Below are 23,018 nucleotides of genomic sequence, written 5' to 3' on the forward strand. Positions count from 1 at the left end.
AGGGTAAGTCTTGTTTCAACTAATTTGTATTAAAATAAAAACTAATTATTCTGCTACCGTTTTTAATTTCGGAGGTATAGAACCATTAAAAAATAAATGCGAATAAAGGGCTATAACGTTGTTGACTATCACGGATTTTTTTAATATAAAGAAAGGTGTTTATTTGTACATATCTCGTTTAAACTTAAAGTTAGATACTGAATATAAAAAAACAGCTCCTTTGGTAATTAAAAATAATACCAGAGAAGCTGTTTTTTTATTTATATTACTATGCCTGGTAGCTCATTTATATATTAGATGCTGAATATTTGTTTGATGTTGTATTTTAGTTTGAAATCCAACAATGAAGACAGGTTACGTGGTAGCAGCGGTTCTGGGAGGTGTTGTTATTGTTACAGCGATCGTTGTGCCTTGCGTTCTTCTTTTGCCAGCATGTAAGTCAGTTGTGTATTCCTTGAAACTTTATCGTTTTAAAACAACAGGCTAATTTTTTTCAAATCTATTAAAGCAGGTGATTTTCTAGATTGATTTTGCAAATTCATCTACACAAATAAAAAAATAACACAGTTTTACTAAACACTTTTTGTTACGTTTGATATGCTTTAAACAATTACATAATATCTTAGGTATATGGCACAACCCAAATTCATAAGTTTTAATATTTTACTGCACTTCCTGCATATGTCTTACCGTTTCTGTTTGGCCACTGAGATATACCCTTTTACAAATATTCCATATTTTTAAACAAAAAACAAAGTTTGGGTAACCTATTTTTTTAATTGGACGCGAACCAATGCCACATTTTTTTGGCCACGTAAATAAACAAAATATTTGCCGCTTCTTGCGTATCTTAGTTGTATTTTTTATGTATAGAGTAAATCTTATTAACCATAAGGCGCCATGCGTACCATGAAACTTTCAACAAAGTTTATCAACCTAGCCTGTATAAATGCAGTTTCGCGGTTTACGTGGATGCGTTGCGTCTAACAGATTTTTTTGTGAATATAGATGACGTTTCATGGACACAAAACGTTTTCTATAACATAAGTTCTGCCAAATAGGAATAGCAGTTAATACAAGTTTAACGTCTTTTAATGGCCATTGTAACGTAAGTAACACCTCTACGACTTAAAATTGCAACAAAATAAACCCACTGTGTGCATTTGTGCTTCACGATAATTTGTTTTAGCGACAAACTTGTTATAATACAGAAATAAAGTTGAAGGAAATCGATTTCTTTTAATTTGCGAAAAACGTCTTGATAAACACCACTATATCAATGGTTCTTAACTTTTTTTTAGTCGCGCCCCGAAGCGCAAAAAATGAGTTTATTTAAATGAATTGGCTAAATTCAAGAGGCTTTTCGCATTGGACACACAAATTGCTCGTGCTCGACACATTGTTTTTTATCGAGCTGATTTTTACAGAGTGCTTTGACTCTAAAGTAACCACGTACAAATTTAAGGGCGAAAATTAACACACATGCGTTATCGTGTTTCAAAAGCACATGCGTTATCGTGTTTTAAAATATGTGCGACACAAAATACAGCGGTAATAGCGGAAAAACATTATAGATTCGCGCAAAAAAGTTCAAGTACACCTGCTGCTAGCCCGTTGTCATACATAAAATATGTATAAAAATTAGTTCGAAAGGGGAATAATTATCATTTATCTATAAGTGAGCAAAACTGTAATTAAATAGGGCCGTTATATACCTTTAATGATATGTCTATTTCAATAGACAGAAAACGTGCAATGGTACTCAAAGAGACTTTGTGCTAAAAAAGGTCAACAAAACTAGAAAATAGAAGATTTGCGGGCTGCGCGAATATTTTTTGCAGTTTCAATGTTAACGTTGGCAAAAAACTGAGTTTTGTCACGTGTAGGAGTGGTGCCCAACCCAATTGCACATCTTACCCAAGTGTCACGACTTACCACTATACCATATTGTTCAGACTCAATATAACCCAAATCGGTCGTAAAAAGAAGAAATTGTAGTTTAAAAACCGAGAAACTATTAAAAATTAGTAGCAAAGCTCGCAAATTGCAAAAACCATAAACTGTTTCTTCAGTTACTTAACTCCACAGGAGTAATTTTAATGTAAAGCACGGGACATCATCAACAGAATAAAACCCAAACAAAACCATTAAAATCACTGCAAAAAAATACATATTTAAGTAGAGCTCGCGCCCCCCTTAAGAATTGCTTGGCTTTAAAGTTCTGCTCTAAAAAGCGCAATAGGCAATACCTATCACCAATCGCCCAGCGACCTGCAGTCGCGTTGAGTACAAAAGTGTTTGCGTTGCAATGCACGTCATTCCTGTGGTTATCAGTTACAATCCAATGGGCGACGGCACCAGTCGCACAAAGAGTCACCTCCACAGGATAAGAGTAAATAACGACAAGTAGGCTACCTTTGCATTTTACAGACGATACAAGGCCTTGGCGTTTTTCGTTGCAGCTTATATTTTTTCTTTTTTGGCAACAGAAAACGTTTCTTTTAAATATACGTTTTGAAAACTCTTTAGATTAATAGCAAACCGAAAACATTACGACGTTTGTTTTAAAAGCAGTAACTTGCACGTTATGCGTTAACGATTAACCCAATGATTCACGATCCAAAGTTCCAAACGCAGAACGTGCGACACCGTCGGGAACTTTAAGATGTCTTTGTAATAAGAAGAGCTAAATGTTTTATTTTAGAGATAAATATAATTTACAATTCTTCATGTCGATAAGCGAATATATTCGACGGAAGGATTTCGATTGTATTTTTTTCAAAACTTTACATCATTAGCGACAATTGTGTCAAAATCAGTGCCACGGCCTCGATATATAGCACGGTAACGATACAGTACCAACAAAATCAGAACGATTTAAGGTTGTCTGACTTTAACGCTGAAATAAAACTCGAAGAAAATTGCTTTGTGCATTGGAGTTTGTGTTTAAATGGGCAACTAAAATCGTTTCTAAACACCTGATGGTTTATTGCACAAAAGAGTTACACGTTTGCATTTATCTGTTTATAATTCCAATAAAAGATTCGCATATAACAGCATTAAAATATAAATAATCTCCTGTCAAACGCATAAAATACAAGTAAATCAATTCTTACGAAAGTTAATTTTCTATTGCGCATCATAATCACAAAAAGGTTTTGACTCTGTTTTTTGCCGCTGAACTGAACTATACGGACGTTTTATAATATAGGTGGTCTATGTATTTTAGAATTTTATTACATTTCTGGGCATTTTGTACATGTTTGATTTTTATCAAAAACTGATTATGCCTATTTATACGATGAAATATAGGCACATTTTTCTGTGAAACTTTAGTAAATGGTTTTATGATTTATGACATTAAAATAAGTTTTAGGACTAATCTCTTTATTTCCCCACCCGGTGTATCTGTGTTGCCCCCAAGTTTTACGAATAATCAAAACTTTTCCGAATAATTAAAATGATTGCTTATTGCTACAGTAAACTAAAATTAACCAGAACATATTTTTGTTGCCAGCGGAGGAAGTCATTAATCCATCCGATCTTCCTGTGTTTGAGTTTAATGACATTTGGAGTGCCACCTATAACTCGAAAAGTGTTTATCCAAATTGGGATGAAAGCACAGCAGGTTTATTTATTTTTTTGCTTCTTTCAAGTTCAAAAACATTCAACGATTAAATAGATATTTATTTGCACTCATTTGGTGTTTTTAAATAATTTTAGATCTAAAACATAATTCCTATTTAGCGGTTGTAGCTAACTTCATACAACGTTAGAATGCTGTTTATGACTTTATACAACTTAATTTTGCGCTTTTATGAAAGGTACCTTCGATTAAGATCTCGAATTACTTAATACAACACTCACAGATTTGAGGGCAGGAGCGGATTCAGGAATTGTGTCACCAGCCCATCTGTCCAAACTATTTTTATGCCAACTTCTATTATATTTAAATACAGTTTTTTTTTGCTAGAAATTCTATTCTATGCCATTGTCTGTTTTATTCAGCCGATAGGCGCTACGCTATGCTTACTATGACATCTTCCGTCGTGTGACTCATTAACTATATAAAGTTGCATTTCTGGAAAACTAGACTATACATGCCGTTATGTCGAGCAATATGTGAAAGACTATTGTTGTTTTAGGCCAAATGGACTTTATAACAAAAGACACTGACGACTCCTTACAAAGACGGTCAATCGATAAACCCTATGATAACATTGAGGAGGTTGCGCCAAAAGATGTCTACCAGAAATACAAGTGCAATGGCTATTCAGTTTCTGCCGATGCGCTGTACGTCTTTTACCGCTACAACTACACTAAGGTGGGAAATAAACAAGGCCAGAGTTTACAACATATATACGATGACTATTACTAGATTCTACATGGCCAACGTGCAGTTTATTATTTTATTGTTAATAAAATGATGAGTGAAATCTTGCAAATACATGTGTAGCCTAAACAAACTTGTTTGCTAAAAGGCAGTGTCATGGTCATGTGCCATCCCTGGATCCGTTCCTCGTTTAGGACGGTTACGGCTCGGAACAAAATAGCCCAAAACCGGTTAAAAATATGCGGTATGGGTTTTGTTCGATTCCCTGGATAAAACTAAAACCACTTACCGGTAATTTAAACTACTAATGTAACATACTGTACCATGTGCTTTCGAACAAATGGCTTGTATTTAACCAACCATGCACACATAGATGTGTGTTAACAATAACAACTGTGATCTAGCCCTTCTGAAGCTGCTTTTTGACCAACGATTAAGGCTTCCGGTATGACCGGAGGTCGTGAGTTCGAACCTCACTGCAGGCTAGTTGTTTTTCTAGCCTTCCTTGCTTGCATCATTGATCGGCAGATTCATTGAGTCTGCGATGGCTTTCGGTGTACTAAATGGCTTGGATTAATGATTGCGCGCCTGATCGAACATGGTCGTCACTTCTAAATAAATTTTGCGTTATGATTGGACACCTAACCTGAGCTTAAAACCTCCGTTTTTACCCATGCTACAACCTACAAACATTATGTCGCTAAAATGTTCATGAATATTTATCATTTCCTCCCAGGTTTGGCGTCATTCATATACCGCTGCATATGTCATTTATGACGTGACAGCTGATACAGAAGTTAACATTCCCGGATTTAGTGATGCCAATATACAATATATCAAGTGGTCACCGACTGGGCATTTTCTAGTAAGTCACAAAAACTTGGGATGTGACCGTTTGTAATCGGTTTTTAGAAAGTTTTTTTTTCTTCTTTTACTAGGCCTTTGTGCAAAATTTCAACGTGTATATGATTAAGGACTTTTCCAATCCCGAAATTATTTCAGTAAGTCCAACTGATGGAGAACAGAACATGAAATATTACGGAATTCCTGACTGGATGTACGAAGGTATTCTTTCGATTTGCTTTATCTCTACAAGTGTTTATCTTTAGTATTGCGGCTACTGGCTAATATTACTGAGTCTATTTTTGTAATAAACAAATACATTTTTAAAAGCATTTGAGTTTTTTAACTTGAGCAGACAGAAAAACATCATTTTGTTAACGGATATCTTTATTTTGTATAATAAATGCAGCAGGTTGCATTTTCGTGCCGTCAAACTAGTAAACTGATCGCGAATCACATTTACTTTTATATTCAGATGTGGCACAATCATATGTGCATCTGAAAAGAGAAACTAAATACAAACAAAACTTTCGACGGTTTCGTGTCGATGCCAGTCTGTCTAATGCTCACAAAAATTAAATCCCTGTAGTAATATTTTAAACCCATGTGTTGCGACCTTAACTTATGCAACGCCTGCTTCTTTGAAGGCTTATTATTAATTGATCAGTTTCGCGATGTTTATCACATGAATCAGATTGTAATATTGAAATGAAACAGAAAAGCATATTTAGTTGTACCATACCGAATTGGGCAACACAACAGTTTTTTACCGATATGGTTACTTCACTTAATCAGTTAAAAATGTAAAATATGATATTTGTTTATTTAAAGCTTTGCATATTAACAAAATAATTTCCCCACAATATGCTTGTCTTTTGGTTGTTTTTATTATTTAGAAATGTTACAGGGGGCAATTATTCGTTTTACAATGAATATTTCACGTTCTAAAATTATATATGCCTAGACATGTGCACTCTCAAACTAAGTATTCCTATTTTGGGAAAATTCTAATGCCCTTATTTCTTTGCAATGACAGAGGAGATGATTGGATCTAATAACGTTATTTACTGGAGTCCAAACTCAGAGAGGCTGGCTTTTCTTGAGACTGACGAAACAGGAGTTGAACTTATCGAATATACCTGGTGAGTCCAAATCAAGTGCGCACTCATTATTTTATTTCAGTCATGTCTTTTTAAATGTAAATCGTGTTCAGGTTCGGAGACGAACAATATCCAGAAACAATTAAGATTGCCTACCCTAAAGCTGGAACGACGATCGGAACTGTGAAATTATGGGTCTTTGATACAGAATCTGCAGACTACAATTCAAACGTCGAACTCGCTTCACCTTTTGAAAAGTATGTTTTAAAAAAACAGATCTAAAGTTGAATTTGTACGTTTCGTAAAACTAGCTCATACGTGTGACAGAGGGCTGCAGCCCTTTGCTATTTAAGTTTTATTGTTGATTTATAAACCAACGAATGGTGGGAATTATTTTCTCTCCATTGCATTTACTCTACTGTCTCTACCGTAAGTTACAACGCATAAATAAGAAGGTACTATAAAAAGAAGTTTTAATGAAAAACAGACGAGTTCATAACAGATTTAACATTTATTATTTGTAAATAACGTTTCAATGAATTACAGTCCTACAGACCAATACTTCTCCCGTTTTACCTGGAAGAATGACACGGTGTGCCTAGTCAGTTGGACCAATCGTATCCAGACAATCAGTAGAGCCAATCTGTGCATTAAAGATGCAACTAGCACCACTGCAGATTTTACATGTACAACGGTAAGTTTATTAACATTAGCTATGCCAAATAAAAGTCTCGGATATTCCTACCTCTACTTAATATTTTTTTATTTATTTTAGGGCGCAAAGAATGAAGAAAACAACGAGGGTGTTAGTTGGGTTGGAAGTGTAAGTTTTTTTGTTTTGTTTTGAGCTGTCGTAACTACTTTCATACCTTCAAAGAAAAAAATCTAAAATATTACCAGATAATTACATAAGTAGGTACCTTTAAGACCATCTCGCGAAACACCCGACAAACTAATTCTCATTTTGTGTAGATAACAACATGCCTACAACTTATAATCACACAGTTGGTTTAAAACTATAAATATTGCAAACATACTAAAATGCATACCACCATTCACGTTTTCCTCAGTTTTAATTTTAGGCTCGCTTAATGCTTGATATAAACCATATAACACAACATATAAATAAATGGAAGAAACCTAGTTTACACTAATCTATCCATACAACCAAAACAATTTAACTGTAATTTTTAGTTTGGACCTTACTATCCGGTTTGGAAAACTGGTACGGAGAAGAATGACTATTTCACAATTTATCCACGTATGAATGGTGATAATGGTTACTGGCAAATATCGTTTGTCCAAGAAGACGCGACTCAAGAAAGAAATTGGCTAACCGATACTACTTTTGATATTGTTGGACTTCTTTATTATGATGATGCTAACGATTGGCTGTAAGTTTTTGAATAGAATTGCATTTAGAGATGAGTAGCCTAGGCCTATTCAATCGACAATAAATATCAATAGAAAAATTATATCCAAATTGAAAAAGCCTACTATATTTTAGACTATTTTCAACGTTTGTTAATTACCAACTGACTTAAATTTCTAAAGTTTTTAGACAAAAATGATTCAATTCCCTGTAGGTACTTTACTGGCGCCACGCCAAACTCAAGAAATCGCCACATTCACCGCGTTAAATCGACCGACAGTGATGAAACGTCGCCAGAATGTGTGACATGTGAATTGGATAAAGAGAACGCAGATCGATGTGGTTGGATAAATCCTGTATTTAACCTGGATGGTAGTGGTGTTGTTATCAACTGCAGAGGTGAGACACTTTGCAGTAAAACACTTGTTACCTACACCTAGTAGTAGGCATTATATTATATAAGATACTCTACAACACCCAGGTTATAAACCGTAACAAAATATATTGTTTGCTTCACCAAACAGGTCCTATGTACCCACTTACGCTGTGGATTGCCATTAACAATGAAGGCAACTGGAATGCCAAACCAACAGTTATTGAAGAAAATGAGGACCTACAGACAAATGTGGCACTGAAAAGATGGCCACAAAGAGAATACAGTACCTTCGACAGCCCTTCCTATGACCAAAGTGGGTACATTATGATGTATTTACGTTCCTCATCCCCGCGCGACTCCCAAATCCGACTCCGAACAAAAAAATAAGCTCGAGACTGACTTCGGCTTAATTTTCCGACTTCGTCGAGTCTTGTGCCTGGCTTCCATTTAATGGCTTGTATTCAACACTTTTACGTGACTAAACTAGGGTGGATATACAGCAATTTACCCTAGGGGTGTCATAACCCAACCAACCACTATACGTGCTTGAAAAACATTTGACCATATGGCATTCCACCTTGCGTGTTCACCGACTTAGTCGAGCCCGAAGTCCCGAACCCAACTCTGACTCCACAGCCCTGCTGATAACTTTGAATTGAGACACAGTTTTAAATATTATTTTTTTAATTGCAGATTATAATTACGAGATATGGAAACCTATGGATTTTGACCCCAACAAAAAGTATCCTCTACTGATTGAAGTGTAAGAAACTGTTTAAAATAAATAATCTGTTTCGTATTTAAATTAAAAAAACACAGCAGATATTTGTAAGGATAACAAAAAAGAAACGTTGATTTTCAGGTACGCCGGCCCTGAATTTCAGAAGGTAACAGCTACATGGAGAAAAGGGTTTGCTCAAACTTACATGGTGAGCAATAGAGATGTGATCGTGGCAAGCGTCGATGGAAGAGGTTCTGCCTTTCAAGGTAAAACCGGGCAATGTGCTTAAGACACTACAGTACAACAAACCGTATAGTCTCGTATAAATCGTTCAGTATGAGCCGCATTTTTTCCTCACGGGACAAACACTTTCCCAGAAAAAATTATTTTATTAGAGTGGTCGTCACTAGTAAATCTGATCAAATGCAGTCCTGCGAGTGCCTGATTACTAGGCCCAAAATACGCATTTGATGCAGGGGCTTATCCAGAAATCCAAAAAGGGGGGTCCCGAATTTTCAATTTAGGGAACTCACCGTTTTTCCGCCTGACGTTAATGACGTCATAAAATAGTGACGGATATCACGTCATAAAATAGAGGGGGTCCGAACCTTGAATTTTATAGCGGAAAAACTTACAAACTACTTTTAAACTTACAAACTAATTATTTTAATTTACCTGCTTTGAAATAGGTATGAAATTTATGAGGGAAGCATACAAGAAGCTAGGACAAAACGAGCCGATCGATCAAACTGAATTCGCCAAATACCTGATTGGGACATATGACTATATCGATGGCAATCACGTTGGTTTGTGGGGATGGGTAAGTCTCATATATGTTGAAACTTGGTGTATTAGGTCAGTGCTAATCAACCGTGTGTAATTTTATATGAGTGCTTATATATATGTTCGCGTAGAAGTCTCGCGTCCTATACAGTATTAACATATAATCGAAAGTCAACAGCCAAATTCAAATCATAATTTTTGCTTACTCAGATTATATATAATAAATGTTATCGCGTTCTTAAATATATGTTTTACACATTTTATATGAGAACATAGAAGCGAATAAAAATTGTCATAGATAATGCAACAAAAGGATTAAATAACATGTGAATAGTTGGTGTGATCTTTCCAGAAATTTAACATGGTTCAGTTTTCTATGTTCACTTTCTAGCGAGATTGTTTAGGCCTAGGGTATATCGGCATTCCAATATGAATAACAAAGCCAAATCTGTTGAGTAGATTGATACTATCGTTAGGTTTTTTAGGTTGTATAGGGCAGTGGTCGGCAACCGCCGGTCCGCGGACCAGTGCCGGTCCGCGAGGAGTTTGCTACCGGTCCGTAGCAGGGTTGCCAAAATAAAACGGTGATTTAAACCCGAACTGTACATAAACACCTTGAAAAAAAATCAAAAACAATTAAATGTATTTTTATTATTAAAACACATTGACTTTCGTTCGAATATGCTCCATGGTTGATCGATATGGTCAAAAATCACAATTAGTATCAAGCTCTCGTGAGGTTTAAAACAACTATTGTGCTGTGGCCATATAAGTTACATAAATGCATCTACACCCTTGTGCATATTAATTTAAACTAAACGAGTTTTTTTATTTGTTATAAGCTAAATCACATTTAAAGGCCAGAAAACAATATCCATATGGCATACTTGTCATTTTTATTGAATGTTTAAGTGTTATATCAGATGTTATTCGCATATAAAAAAAATTGGTAATTGCCCGTGCGCCATGGATCAGGATGATGCAGTCATTACATTAGCTGTAATTGCGTCAGATTTCAGAACGTGATTATAGTTTCAACTGTGAATTAATTGAGTTCCAACCGTCGTCCGCGATGGACACGACACCAAGGAAACGTACGAAAATCGTTACGCTGCACGAACACACAATTAAAACGCAGAGTGCGATGGTCAAGTTCGCACGTAACAGTTACACAGGATGTTAATTTTTACAGTTTTAGTAATTTTTCTTTTGTGATTGTTTGTCTGAAATTTGAATTGTTGCGTCATAAGTACAACTCACGAGACGACTGCTGCTTTATTTTGCTATTGCAATGCCTTCTATTTATCTTCATAAAACAAAGTTCTGCCGTATATATAAAACATAATCAGTTCATTTGCCTAATAATATGACTTTTCATAACAGAACCAGCTGAACATTTTGACATTTGTAATAGAACCGGCTGACAAAATTTGAATCCCACTACTGTATAGAAATGTAATTTAATGGTATACTATAAAGTGTAATTAGGAAAACGCCCGCGAGTTTCATTAAGTTTAATACTTTCCAGACAGGAACATCTCTTTTGGCAAAACAAGCTTAAACTTCGCATTGAAATTTTCTTTACTAAACATTTGTTTTTTTTAAGGCCGGTCTGCCACAAAAATTTCAGTTTTAAACCGTTTCGCATTGCAAAAAAGGTTGCCGACCCCTGGTATAGGGGTTGCACAAACAATATGCATTCGGTAAATCACGCGTGTACGTTACAGAAACACATGGCGCGTCCTGGTAAGGCTTACCTAAATTAATCGGCCTAATCAAAATTTCCGTGCGAGCAATGCTAGGCTGGAAAACAAGCCTGCAAAGAGGTTTGAGCTAACGACCTCCGGATTGCTTATACGTAGGCTCAGTGGAAGCTGGTCGAGAAACCAACATAGCGCCTTTTCAAGCTGCATCCTATTCGTACATTTAACCTCATTTCAAGGAGATTAACAAACCGTATCAGCAAATTGAAAAAATCATACACACAGTGTGTGTAATCTGTGATCAAGCCCCTCTGGAGTCGTACTGACCAACGATAACGGCTCACATAATTTAGTACACATGATGCCTCCTGAAAAGGATTACCTAAATCACTCGCCGTAATAAGGATTTCCGTGCAAGCAATGCTAGGCTAGAAAAACAACTAGCCTGCGATGAGGTTCGAACCAACGACCTCCGGCAAGCTTATACGTAGGTCAGTTGTAGCTGGTAGAGAAACGACGTACATTTAACCCCGTTTGAAGGGAATTAACAGCTCGTATCAGAAACTGAAAAAATTACTTTTTTGCCCCTGCATGCTATTCGTACATGCATATAACCTCATTTGAAGGGGATGAATAACTATTAAAAAGTTACCCTTTATACATCCTAGTCCTACGGGGGATACACAACCTCACATGCTCTTGGATATGATGGTGGGAAAACGTTCCAATGCGGTGTGGCTGTTGCTCCACTAGCTGACTGGAGGTGGTATGGTAAGCAACTTGAATATTTTATATTTTAAAAGTAGTTATGTCAGCAAAAATCAATGTGTCAAAGTAAATCTCGTTGCAAGCTGTGAGATAACATTTACAATATGAAAACAATTATCCAGGACTTGCGATAGCAGGTCAAACAAATGCAGGAAATAAAGATAGAGGGAAGAACCAAAGTTTTGCGTCGAACTTTTCTGACTTTATAATAATAATTTTTAAACAAGTAAACATAAACAAAAATTTAACGAACAATCATAACAAATATTTAATGAAAGGTCGTTAAATTTATTTGTTGAGTTCCACCACGGATGTTTGGTTAAATCCTTATACCTTTTTATTCAGATGCGATGTATGCAGAAAGGTATATGACTTTGCCAGAAAAAAATTTGGATGGTTACAAGGTAATGCTTTCTGGTGGTTAGAGAACCGTTGACACTAAAGCCGATAGCTTTCGAATAACATGTTGTTAATATCACTTTTGCATATTTATGTTAATTTTTCTGGTAAAACTTATCACAGTTAGCTTCGATCATAGAAGGCCACGACCTGACCAATTTCAAGAACGTGCAGTATTCGCTAATTCACGGAACCGCCGACGATAATGTACATTTCCAGAGCGCCGCTGAGATGGAGAAAGCGCTTGTTGCTGCAGATGTAGACTTTGATGACTTCGTAAGTTTTGCAACTGCTGATAATAGTAGTGAGACAGTAGAGGTATGTCGAGATAACAGGAAATGTTTGGCACATATTGGTTTTGCTTGCAAACACAAGGCGATCGCAATTATAACACGCAATATGTAGACTTGACCCATAAATCTAAGTAAAATATATACTACTTAAAAATATCTCTAGTGAATAAGTATAATATTTAAAACAACCCACTGACACTGACAAATAACACATGCAAAACTAATCTAGAAATAAACTCTCTTATAAAATATGCAACAACCGTAGCTTGGGCAAGTACTGTTATGCAACCCGACGTTTGGAAAACGTTGGCTCGAACTAAATGTTTTCTTTTATATTTACAGTTCTACGCAGACCAAGATCATTCCATCAATGTGGGAAACGCCAACAAACACGTTTACCGTCAAATCGACCACAGACTATCCTATTGTCTTGGAAGAGTCAGCGCTCCCTACCCCTAATTGAAACGCCGCATTTGATGGTTTCACAGCTAATTCGTGATGGCACCCAAATGTTATTTCAATTTTTTAATTAACATGCTTGTGCAAATGTCGAAGCATACGTTTTATTGAGTGTTGCATTGGAAATGGATGCCATGGAGCGGTTTCGTTTAACTGCTGACGTATTATTCTTTGCACGAGACGTGATTTTACTGATTGTATTCTAAAAATCTTACAAAACATATCCAAACTAGCTTTTTTGCTGTCTTGGTAAATATGTGATGACAGAACCTTTTTCCAAAGTTTCCAAGAACTTAGTTAGAAGCTAACTCGAACCTCAAAATAGCATGATCTTTGTGGTTGTTTGAGTGTTGTAAAATGTAAACAAATCTTTTGAAATCAGGCTTAAGTACAGTTTTTTTCAAAAGTAGCAATTTAAATCCCAATCCAAGTCATGTTACTCAAGTTCTTTCTAAACGACAAAACTGTTTCGGCTTTAGGGTGTGAAAAACATTAGGAACCTCATTTAACCGAAAATTGAATTTAAACCTTTAATATCAAGTCGTGTTGTCAAGCGACATTGACTTTAGTGAGTGTTTATAATTTTTCCTCAACAAAAACTACAGTTTAACAAGATCTTACCCACACTTGAAATATCATAGTGCTGGCAAATATCTTAACAGAATTTATACTTTGGTTGGCCAAATAAAATGTCTAAAGAGGCAACATAAAAAAGAAAATAACACTATGTGCGTAAAAATATAACGTTTGTGGTCAGCAGTAATATGAAATTATGTTTAAAAAAAAATTATCGGGAAAAATGCGCTTTGTATACAATAGTAGTGAGGCGCCAACATAGTTTATTTTTGGAATGCGGGAAACTCAATTGGAGAGGTATTAATGTTACACTAAAGTTTCAGGATACCTACTTTACGGCCTGTCGTATGCCAAGCGCTACACGTGTCGTAAACTGTATTAATATAAGAAGACGTAAATAAAACAATATGACTGAAAACAATAATAGCGGCCAACGTCTGAAAAGGTGACGGAAACGTCAGTTATAAAGCTTTCCCAATGTTTTCCAAACTCGCCCAAAACCCGACTGCCCACATTGGTTTTTGGGTACGCGAATGACAACAATTAGGGAAAAAATGGTGTAAGTGTCAAATGTAACTAATTATTGGGTGCCAACGGAAAACGTGATAAGATAAGAAATAAACCGCGAAAGGTGAGGTGCAAAAGTAAAAAAGCGATGTAAGTGAGCGAGAAAGAAAGAGTGAAAAGAACAACAAGAATACGAACGATAAAGCAAAGAAACAATACCACACGCAAACAATAACATAAACGGTGCAACATCCCCCCTTCACAATTTCGATGCCTACCTGGACAACATTGTTAATGGAAGGTTTCAATAGGGGTAAAAGCGTGTCGTTTTTCTTGAGCGTCTCGGTTTGGTGGCAGGACTGGTGCCATTGGGCATCAGACCGGGGCTTATGTTGTTGTTCACGTTATTCGCAAGTTTGGTGAACGTGGTGTTGCAGTCATTCTGAGGCAAAATCCAATGTTGGTTGGGTGCTCCGTCGTTTGTTCTTCGGGGTTGTGTTCTTCGTCTTCTTCCTGTTGATTTTCCAATTTCCACGGCTGCGCTTCAAACAATTTCGACGGATGTTCTATTGTACTACGTCGACCGCTTCTATTAAATAATTAACCGGTGGTCGAACAGTGATGAGCCTGTACGGGCCTGAAAATGAAATTTTCGGTTTGAACCTGCATGGACTACGTTATTCCTTAGTAAAACCGAGTCGCCGACGTTAAATGTGGTGTCATCTGCGTTTCTGTTGAAATGCGCTTCCATTCGCTGGCGCTGCTTAACGATAGTAGTCCGAACAACGTCTTCGGCACGAACAAGTCGGTCGTGAAGGCTCTTGATGTTGTCGTTTATGAAATGCGACTCTTCTGAGCCTGCTCCGACCAAGTCCGCAGGTAGCCGCAATTGTCGACCTGTTAAAAAGAAATGTGGTTAAAATCCCGTACTTTCGTGCGTACTCGCATTGTACGACGCCACAACAGCAGACAGTGCTTCATCCCAGGAGCGCTCATCATTTTGAACATAATTTCGAATCATCGAAATTATTGTCCTGTTGTTCCGTTCAACACCTCCGTTGCTGGCGGGATGGTAACTAGTCGTGCGTGACTTAACACAACCCATCAGCTTAAGCAACTCTTTAAACACCTTGCTTACAAAATTCCCGCCGCGATCTGAATGGATGATGTCGGAAACTCCGTGAATAGTCATCCAGCGGTTGTACAATCTGTTTCGGCAATAGGGTGTGTCTTTATAGTGTTTCGGATGCTGTTTGCGTACGCAGGGGCCAAGCTCGGACATATTTGGCAAACACATCACAGGCTATACAAGGACATCTATTTGTACCCATGGCGTGTTAAATGTAGTAGCCCTATGAAGTCGAATTCTACCCTTTCTAAAGGGCCTTCTTCGCAAGATTATACCAAGGGGACTTTTGGTGTTTTTGAGGGTTTCTTATTCAATACGCAATCAAGACATTCCATGCAATACCGTTCGGTCTCTTTGCGTCAGCCTGGCCAGAAGTGTCGTTCCGCGACCTTAGCTTTTCATCGTGAAGTAAAGCAAGGATTTTGTGCCCTTGTTCATGCGGAGTACAAGTCTTAAAAGTGTTTTATCCTGGTCGTAGAAATGAATTAAACCGTCTCTAAGTTTCAATTGGCCAAAGTGACTCCATGTTATAGCCACTTAAGAACAGCGTGGTCAGTGCGCAAAGCAAAAGCTTGACCTTACGGAGGTAGCAGCGAAATAACTTGGTGGCATGAACGATCGCTAATAATTCTTTGCGAGTGGTGGAATAATTTTGATCTGTTTTAGTTAAAGTCCTGCTGCCATAGGCTATAACGTGTTCTTTTCCCTCCTGCCACTGCGCATCCAAAAGAAAAATCCGACGCGTTGGTGTCTAATCCAAAAGGCTTCAAATCAGGGTAGCGAAGGACGGGTGATCTTATCAAAGAAGATTTTAGTTTTGGAAAGCTTGTCTAACACTGGTCGGTCCGACCACGTGAAATGGCCTTATCGCTAAATATGACCCAATCATTGCCACATATTCATCCATTATCTTGGGTCTCCTTTTTTAAATCAACCGCCACTTATTCTACTTGGCCTACAATTAGATAGAAAATCAGTTAGCGTGCAGCCGTCTGGAAAGTCCATTGGAACAATCGCTGCTCCGGTCGTACCGCGCATAAATTTGTTTTTTGTCTTACTTCATGTATTTTATTTTCAGGGCCAACGGAAAATAAACATTATTTACTTACTTAATCTAGTAACAAAAATCAAGCGTGAAGAATACAAAGAGCCGAACCGGACCCAAACCAGTTTCGGGCCAATTTTTGTCAAACCGCAACCGAACCTGTTTTTTGCAAAATTAGAAGGAGCCGAATCGGAACTGAAGTGAATATTTTGAAAGAACCAAAACTCTAACCGAAACCGAAACTTTCAAACCAGCAGTTCACTCCCGGATGACGTCACGTACTTACATTATCGCATTTCATATTATATCTGAACCGGGTTTGAAAACAAATTTAGTCGAACTGGAACTTTTAATTGCCCCGAACCGAAACCAGAAATAAATCGGATTCAGAAAAAAATTGTTGAACCCGAACCGAACCTAAACCAGAAAAGACAAACGGTTCGACTCCCTGGAAAAATGTGCTTTATTTAAATTGGCAAACGCCTAAAAAGTTTGCCCTATATAGGACATTGTCTCAGTCGGGACATCGCGATTGCGTCGACCTATACCAGGGGCGGGCAACTTCTCCAGTCGGCAGGCCTGATATGGGAAACTGAAGTACTTGGCGGGCCGGATTCCTGATCGATATATTAATTGTACTGCCATGGCCTACATGTTTTGTCGCATAATGGCGGCTAATGTTCTGCTCTTTAAACACGGCAACACTTTCATTGCCATATAAATAACTGATTTTTTATTGCCGACTTGAAAAAGTACTTCGGCATCCATTCTTTGTTAAACTTTACATTTCTCGCCAAAATCCAAGGAATAATATAGATGAGAACTCTAAATCTAAATTTGGAACACACAATAAGATCTAAAAATCAACAATACCTAAAGCAGAAAAATCAATAATACCATGGTATTAAAATCAACGACATAATAAAGCCAAACACGTAGTAATATCTACGACAAAATAATAACTACATCGTCTAAATAAGACACCATATGTCGAAACAAGTCCTAAATTCTTTGGAATCAGGCCTCTATGACCAAAATCACGCCTGAAACTGTTGGAAGAAGGTATGGGACGATGGGGGCCATGGCATTGGCCGCTTTGGTTTTAAATTTTGGGCGCCCTGGTTTGAAGCCCCTGTTTTGGCCCCTGATTTTCTGGCCCTGTTTGGGGTTATTGGTGGCTGGTGGGTAATGAGTGGGGTTAGAAAATGGTTTAGGGTTGAAATTATTAGTGGAATTTTAGTGATGTACTTGGGGGCGAGGTTTGGGGTTAGGTAAAGTGTTTTATAGGCCTGATTCTGGTCATTTAGGTCTTATTCCGGCGGGTTTATGACTTATTCCGATTTAGACGGTTATACGACTCTTTGATATTAGTCCTAATTTGGTCTTATTCCGTACCGGTACTGTGTGTTAGTTTTATTTCCGAACTGTGTGATATTGATGTTGTTCTTATTTCGATGTTATGGCTGGAGTCCTCTAATTTCCAAAACAAAAACTAAAGAATAACTAACAAAACTGTTCCGGATCCGGCCCGCGGGCCGTATGTTGCCCGACCCTGACCTATAGGTAGCGCCAATTCCTAATTATTATTTGAAGCACCCCATAGACATGGTAGACATCATTTTAGCTCAACAACATTTTGGTACGCGGTCGGCATTTTTACAACATAACAATCTAAACAAAATAGGGAAGTTTTCTTGCTAGTTTTATCTTTATATCTATTTGTCGTATATGTTAAAGTGGTATAAAATTCATTTTTTTACTTATGAGTAATTTGCCAGGCTTACTTACAAGTACGTTTTGTGTATTATCTTGTACCTTAAACATCCAGTACATCTTCTTTACATGATGATGAAGGCTGCGTAAGATGGACAGGCAGTCTCCGTCTAAAGAACTATTTGTTGTAGCCTGCATTTTTGGCTATTGTGACGATTTAGGGATTAGCTTTTAGTTACACTTTTATTACTACTTCATTTGGTGTTAACACAACATATTGAAGCTGGTTTAATTTTCTGTAATAGGAGCTACATAGTTCATTGGAAAAATGTTGGAAACCCGGGTTATTGGGATAAAACCAAAATATTCAATTAAAGGGTTTTACAAAATAATGCTAAATGAAACAGATTACACAATATTAACAAGTAGGTAACTGGTGCAGACGAAAAGGGAAGAAGCTAACATTTTTTGTTATAGTTTACAAATTTTCAACTAGCAAACTTTAATATAGTTAGTTTAAACTTCAAAGTGTTTACGTATTACGTATAAGCTTTTTATTTTACCTAACCATCGAATAAGTTCAGATATACAGCCGGTTAAAATGGATCACAGTATCAACATTTTAGTAAGAAACATTTAGAATGCTCTTAAAACTTTACTAAACAAAAACACATATTCTAAATAAAACAAAATTAATGTTCAGTTGGAGTTAGAATTAGGGTTAGAGTTAAACTTAGAGTTAGAGTGAGCTGAACCCTAAAAAGTCTAACCCTAACTAACTCTAACCTAAAAATGTGCACACAATATTAAAGGTAGTTCAAAATGTGCGCACATTGTCAAAAAAAGTGCGCACATTTTTCAAAACAGTTCAAAATGTGCGCACATTTTTTGCACATTTTGGCGTGCACATTTTTGCGCAAAAAAATGTTCGCATCCCCGTCTCCCATCGGTTGAGAAACACTGGCATAGCAATTCAATTTAATTGCTTTGCAAAATTACTGTTAAACTGCCAAAAGAATAGTCAACTCATTTGATTGCAAATAATATTTTCGTAAAACCATGTCAAAAATAAACATAAAACAGAGAACGGTTCTGCAATTAGAGGGAAATCTGCCGTTATATTGAATTGTTAAAAACCTAAATGATTAAATCTTTTCCAATCGTTTAACCAAATGACCTGAGTCAAGTTATCCAAACGACCAGACGTAGTGGCACCAAGAGCGGCCAAAATATATATTTTTTAAATCTAAAAAACTTTAAATTAAAAATTAGACTTTTTGCGTTAAAAGAAAGGGCATATAGGTTACAATTAATTATGTGTATTTTACGTCATTTTAAAAATTAAAATATTGGCGATTATTCTAAAAAAAAATACAAAATTATATAGAACAAAGGCCAATATTAGTTCCATTTTATTCGTTAAAATGTTTATAATAGCTATTATTTCGCCATTCACTTAACTAACGCCATTTAAATTTTTTTTTTCAGTAACGAAGTCGAACTTTTTTTGGCACTTGTATTTTAAAATTTGTAATAAAAACACACAGGCCTCAAATGTTTTACAATCAGCTATATTGACTACAGTTTCTTTGATTTAGGCGCCCTTACAACAACAATTTTTGAATCAATAGTATTTCCGAATTCATAGTTTAGTGCATTTTGCTTATCTTATTTCAACAAAATGTAATTTGTTTTAGCATACAGTACTAACTTCCTGTGTTACGTCACAAGTGAAACTAAACAATGGGAGTTTGGCAATTAAACATTTATTGGAAATTTTGGTATTGTTTTAATGCTTCTTGTTTTTACACATATATTTGAAGAGAATTATAGCAGCGAAAAGATGAGATTTTGTTTTACGCTGGGCGACAATTCGTTCGCCCCGTTTAAGGTTTTCGGTTTACAAGGTCCACCTGAACCCAAAATCGAAAATAAGTTTAATGAGTTAAAAAAATGTCTCGTTGGCACAGTTCCGTTATCAGTGGAAGAATTCTTGGCCGATTTATCATTCAACGTAACGATGATGTTATTCATCGTGATAATGCTAGTCGCCCTTTGCAAAACTGGGCACACATTGGTAAACAGGTAAGCAAACTATTTTATTATTTGGTTCCTTTAATTTTTTAAACACCCTAATTTAAAAAGAAATATATGATTTATTTTTAATCATATTGTCAAAAAGATTTATTCTTCTTTTTAGTGTGTTGTTGATTCTTCCATGTACATCTAGTGTTTTCAGGGTCAGCAGAAAATTGAGCGTTGAGGTAATAGTTTGTTACGTTTTTTTTTAGATTATAGGGAATTCTAAGAAACGGTTTGACACCGAATAGTTTAAGGAATTTGTTATAATTGCAATCATTTGAATGCAGTTTGATGCAAGCTACTCCGAAAGCATTTACCATAATACTTGTTTTATAGGACTGAAAAAGATTAGCAAGATAATCCAAGATATGATGACTACCTACGAAGGCATACCACCTAATGCAGTTCAAAATCATGTAGGTTTTTCTCTTAATTAATTGTTCGACTTATTTAAAGGTATATCAAATCAAGTCGGCCGAATACAGGAAATTGCAGCCAAAGTTGCCAAAATGAGACCAACGTTGGAGAAATCGTCAGTTATAATAACGAGCTACCCAGGAGTTAAAGAACTGGGAGGAAAGCTGGCTCCCGAGCATGAGTATTATTTGGATTTGTGGTCGAAACAGAAGCGCACATTCGTGAAGATTCCCAAAGCTAACTGCAATGAAGTGACAGACCTCATAAATTCATTGCCGAGCGAAGAAATCGTCAGAGAATCACCATCAGAGGAAGATTGGCTTCGTTATTACGAAGAAGAAATGGCGGAGCGAGCAAAAACGGAAATCTGAGCCGACAAACATGAGAAAGAAGATCAACTGCCGCGTGAATTTGGTGGACGTATTTGAGGAAGTTGTAGAACCGATGAATGATTTACCATTCGTTTCTGGTGCTATTCTGGAAGCTGACAAACTGATGGTGAGAGTTTTGGTTTAAAGTTGCTGTTATTTTGGCTGTGCAGCTTTCAATCGCCTTGCTCTTCTAGAGCAAAATACTCAAACTTGTGGTATTGAGACAATGACAAAGACAAGGCGAATAAAAAGATTCGCCATAATTTCGCCGTTATTTGGACGCTCGAAAAATTTTATTTTATGCTTTTCTGTTATTTGAGTAAAAGTATATATTGATAATTGAAGCTTTTCAATTTTGTCGAAAATTTAATAGGAAATATTAATTCAGTATTCGAAATATTTATTTGATTGCATGATAAAAAAATGATAAAAAGTATTAAATAAATTTATCTTGCTGAACGTCAATGTAAATCTAATGTAGTGATTCTTATACACTTGGTCCCACCCCAACCATGAGTCATGGAACCTTCAAAAACTAACCACTTACAACGATTTTTTAACCATTTGTTATGTTAAAAAAGGTTAAGAAAATGCTATATGCATTGCATGATTCGAACTTGAGTGTAGAGAGTTATAGACGTTTTTTTACAAAACAGACAAGAAAACCGAGCTGTGCAAATATTGCTGTCTTGGTAACAGGTAATATTAAGTTTCGAACGCAATAAAAGGTTTTTCTTCATAATTTCAATAAAATATTAAAGACTTGTTCACACCTGCTTATCAATCCTCGAAAACACTAAAAAAAACTAAGTCATTATTTTTATTTCTGTTCTGTGAGGCCAACTTTGAAAAACTCATAAAACTAAATAGTGCAAAGACAATATTATTAAGGTTAGCAATGTTGTTTATACTCAGGGCCGGATTAACCAATAGGCTAATAAGGCTATAGCCTTAAAAGTTCGGCCCACAATTTTTGAAGAGAAAATTTTTGTAACGCTGCATGGTAGTGATACAGATCCAATACCGGTACAATACAGTTTTTGCTTCAAAACGAATGACTGAGTCGAGTCAATATGTGCCTTTTGTATGAGTAGATAAATAAATGGTTTCTTTTATGCTGCAAACGAGTTGAGAACTATTCACGTTCTGTGCTATCACTTTTTAGGCGAACACACAATAAAACCTAAAAAGCAACAATACCTAAAGCAGAAAAATCTATAAACCCATAGTATTAAGACTAATGGCATAACAAAGTCGAATACGCAGATTACTGCCCAGTACAGAATAAGATCAAAATCGTCTGAATAAGAGCTAAATCTGTCAAAATACGTCTTAAAATCATCGTGATATTGCTTAAATGGACAAAAAAGGGAGACGTTTGGACGCCCTATAGTTTGACCGGCGCCATTAGAGCGCCGCTGTTTTTGTATTGTATTTTTGGCCCTGTTTGGGGTTGTTGGTGGGTAATAGGTTTGGTTAGGGGTTAAAATAATTAGGGGAGTTAGTGATGTACTTAGGGGTGAGGTTTGGGTTAGGTAAAGTTTGTTTAGACCCTATTTCGGCCATTCAGGTCTTATTCTGACGGGTTTTAAACTTATTTCAATTTAGACGGTACAATACGACTATTAGGTATTGGTCCTAGTGTGTTTTATTGTGACGTTAATGTTGTTCTTATTAGTCTTATGGCTGGAGTCCCTTTTAAGCATAGTTAGTGATGTTGTTAGAGGTTTGAATGTCGATTAAAACATTTTAACTTTGACGCTTTTGGTTAGGAACGAGGAAATTTGCCCTTAACGCTGGCAACCCTTTAACCCTAGAGTTACCATACGGGTCAATTGACCCTTTTGGGATTTTCTTTTTAAATTTTACGAAAAGTTTTTTTGGCTAGCAAACTGATATTTTTTTACTTTTATTATTTCTGTGTTTTAAACACGACATCAACTTGACAAAATAATTTTATTTTAAAACATATATTTTGAAGTGGAAAACGGTGAATTACCCATACGGGTCAAATGACCCCTAACCAGG

At 36.4% G+C, this 23,018-nt stretch overlaps 2 protein-coding genes across 2 annotated transcripts; one reads left to right on the plus strand and one right to left on the minus strand.

Annotated features, from left to right (window-relative positions):
* Window positions 1-343: 343 nt before the first annotated feature.
* LOC146132932 (dipeptidyl peptidase 4-like) lies at window positions 344-13,150 on the plus strand. The gene is made up of 19 exons (XM_083397599.1): window positions 344-434; window positions 3,518-3,628; window positions 4,146-4,324; window positions 5,070-5,198; window positions 5,272-5,398; window positions 6,213-6,318; window positions 6,390-6,533; window positions 6,823-6,970; window positions 7,052-7,099; window positions 7,471-7,670; window positions 7,863-8,047; window positions 8,173-8,337; window positions 8,718-8,787; window positions 8,887-9,011; window positions 9,435-9,565; window positions 11,900-12,002; window positions 12,345-12,403; window positions 12,522-12,674; window positions 13,034-13,150. Exons 1-19 carry the CDS (start codon window positions 344-346, stop codon window positions 13,148-13,150), a joined length of 2,391 nt encoding a protein of 796 aa, XP_083253725.1.
* Window positions 13,151-14,632: 1,482 nt separating this feature from the next.
* On the minus strand, window positions 14,633-15,515 carry LOC146132933 (uncharacterized). Its single transcript, XM_083397600.1, has 3 exons — window positions 15,176-15,515; window positions 14,928-15,130; window positions 14,633-14,770 (listed from the first exon to the last, which is right to left on the minus strand). Exons 1-3 carry the CDS (start codon window positions 15,513-15,515, stop codon window positions 14,633-14,635), a joined length of 681 nt encoding a protein of 226 aa, XP_083253726.1.
* Window positions 15,516-23,018: the final 7,503 nt, after the last annotated feature.

This window comes from Ascidiella aspersa, chromosome 9, assembly GCF_963924565.1.
Source record: "Ascidiella aspersa chromosome 9, kaAscAspe10.2, whole genome shotgun sequence".
Lineage (NCBI taxonomy): Eukaryota > Metazoa > Chordata > Ascidiacea > Phlebobranchia > Ascidiidae > Ascidiella > Ascidiella aspersa.

Excerpts from the sequence above, each read along its gene's own strand:
- LOC146132933 (XM_083397600.1), bottom strand. The coding sequence starts at position 15,515 with ATGTCCGAGCTTGGCCCCTGCGTACGCAAACAGCATCCGAAACACTAT. Across the intron at positions 15,131-15,175 it reads TGTGGCGTCGTACAATGCGA|GTCGACAATTGCGGCTACCT; the intron begins GTACGCACGAAA and ends TCTTTTTAACAG. Across the intron at positions 14,771-14,927 it reads CATTTAACGTCGGCGACTCG|CCGTGGAAATTGGAAAATCA; the intron begins GTTTTACTAAGG and ends TTTGAAGCGCAG.
- LOC146132932 (XM_083397599.1), top strand. The coding sequence starts at position 344 with ATGAAGACAGGTTACGTGGTAGCAGCGGTTCTGGGAGGTGTTGTTATT. Across the intron at positions 4,325-5,069 it reads ACCGCTACAACTACACTAAG|GTTTGGCGTCATTCATATAC; the intron begins GTGGGAAATAAA and ends ATTTCCTCCCAG. Across the intron at positions 8,788-8,886 it reads TATCCTCTACTGATTGAAGT|GTACGCCGGCCCTGAATTTC; the intron begins GTAAGAAACTGT and ends GTTGATTTTCAG.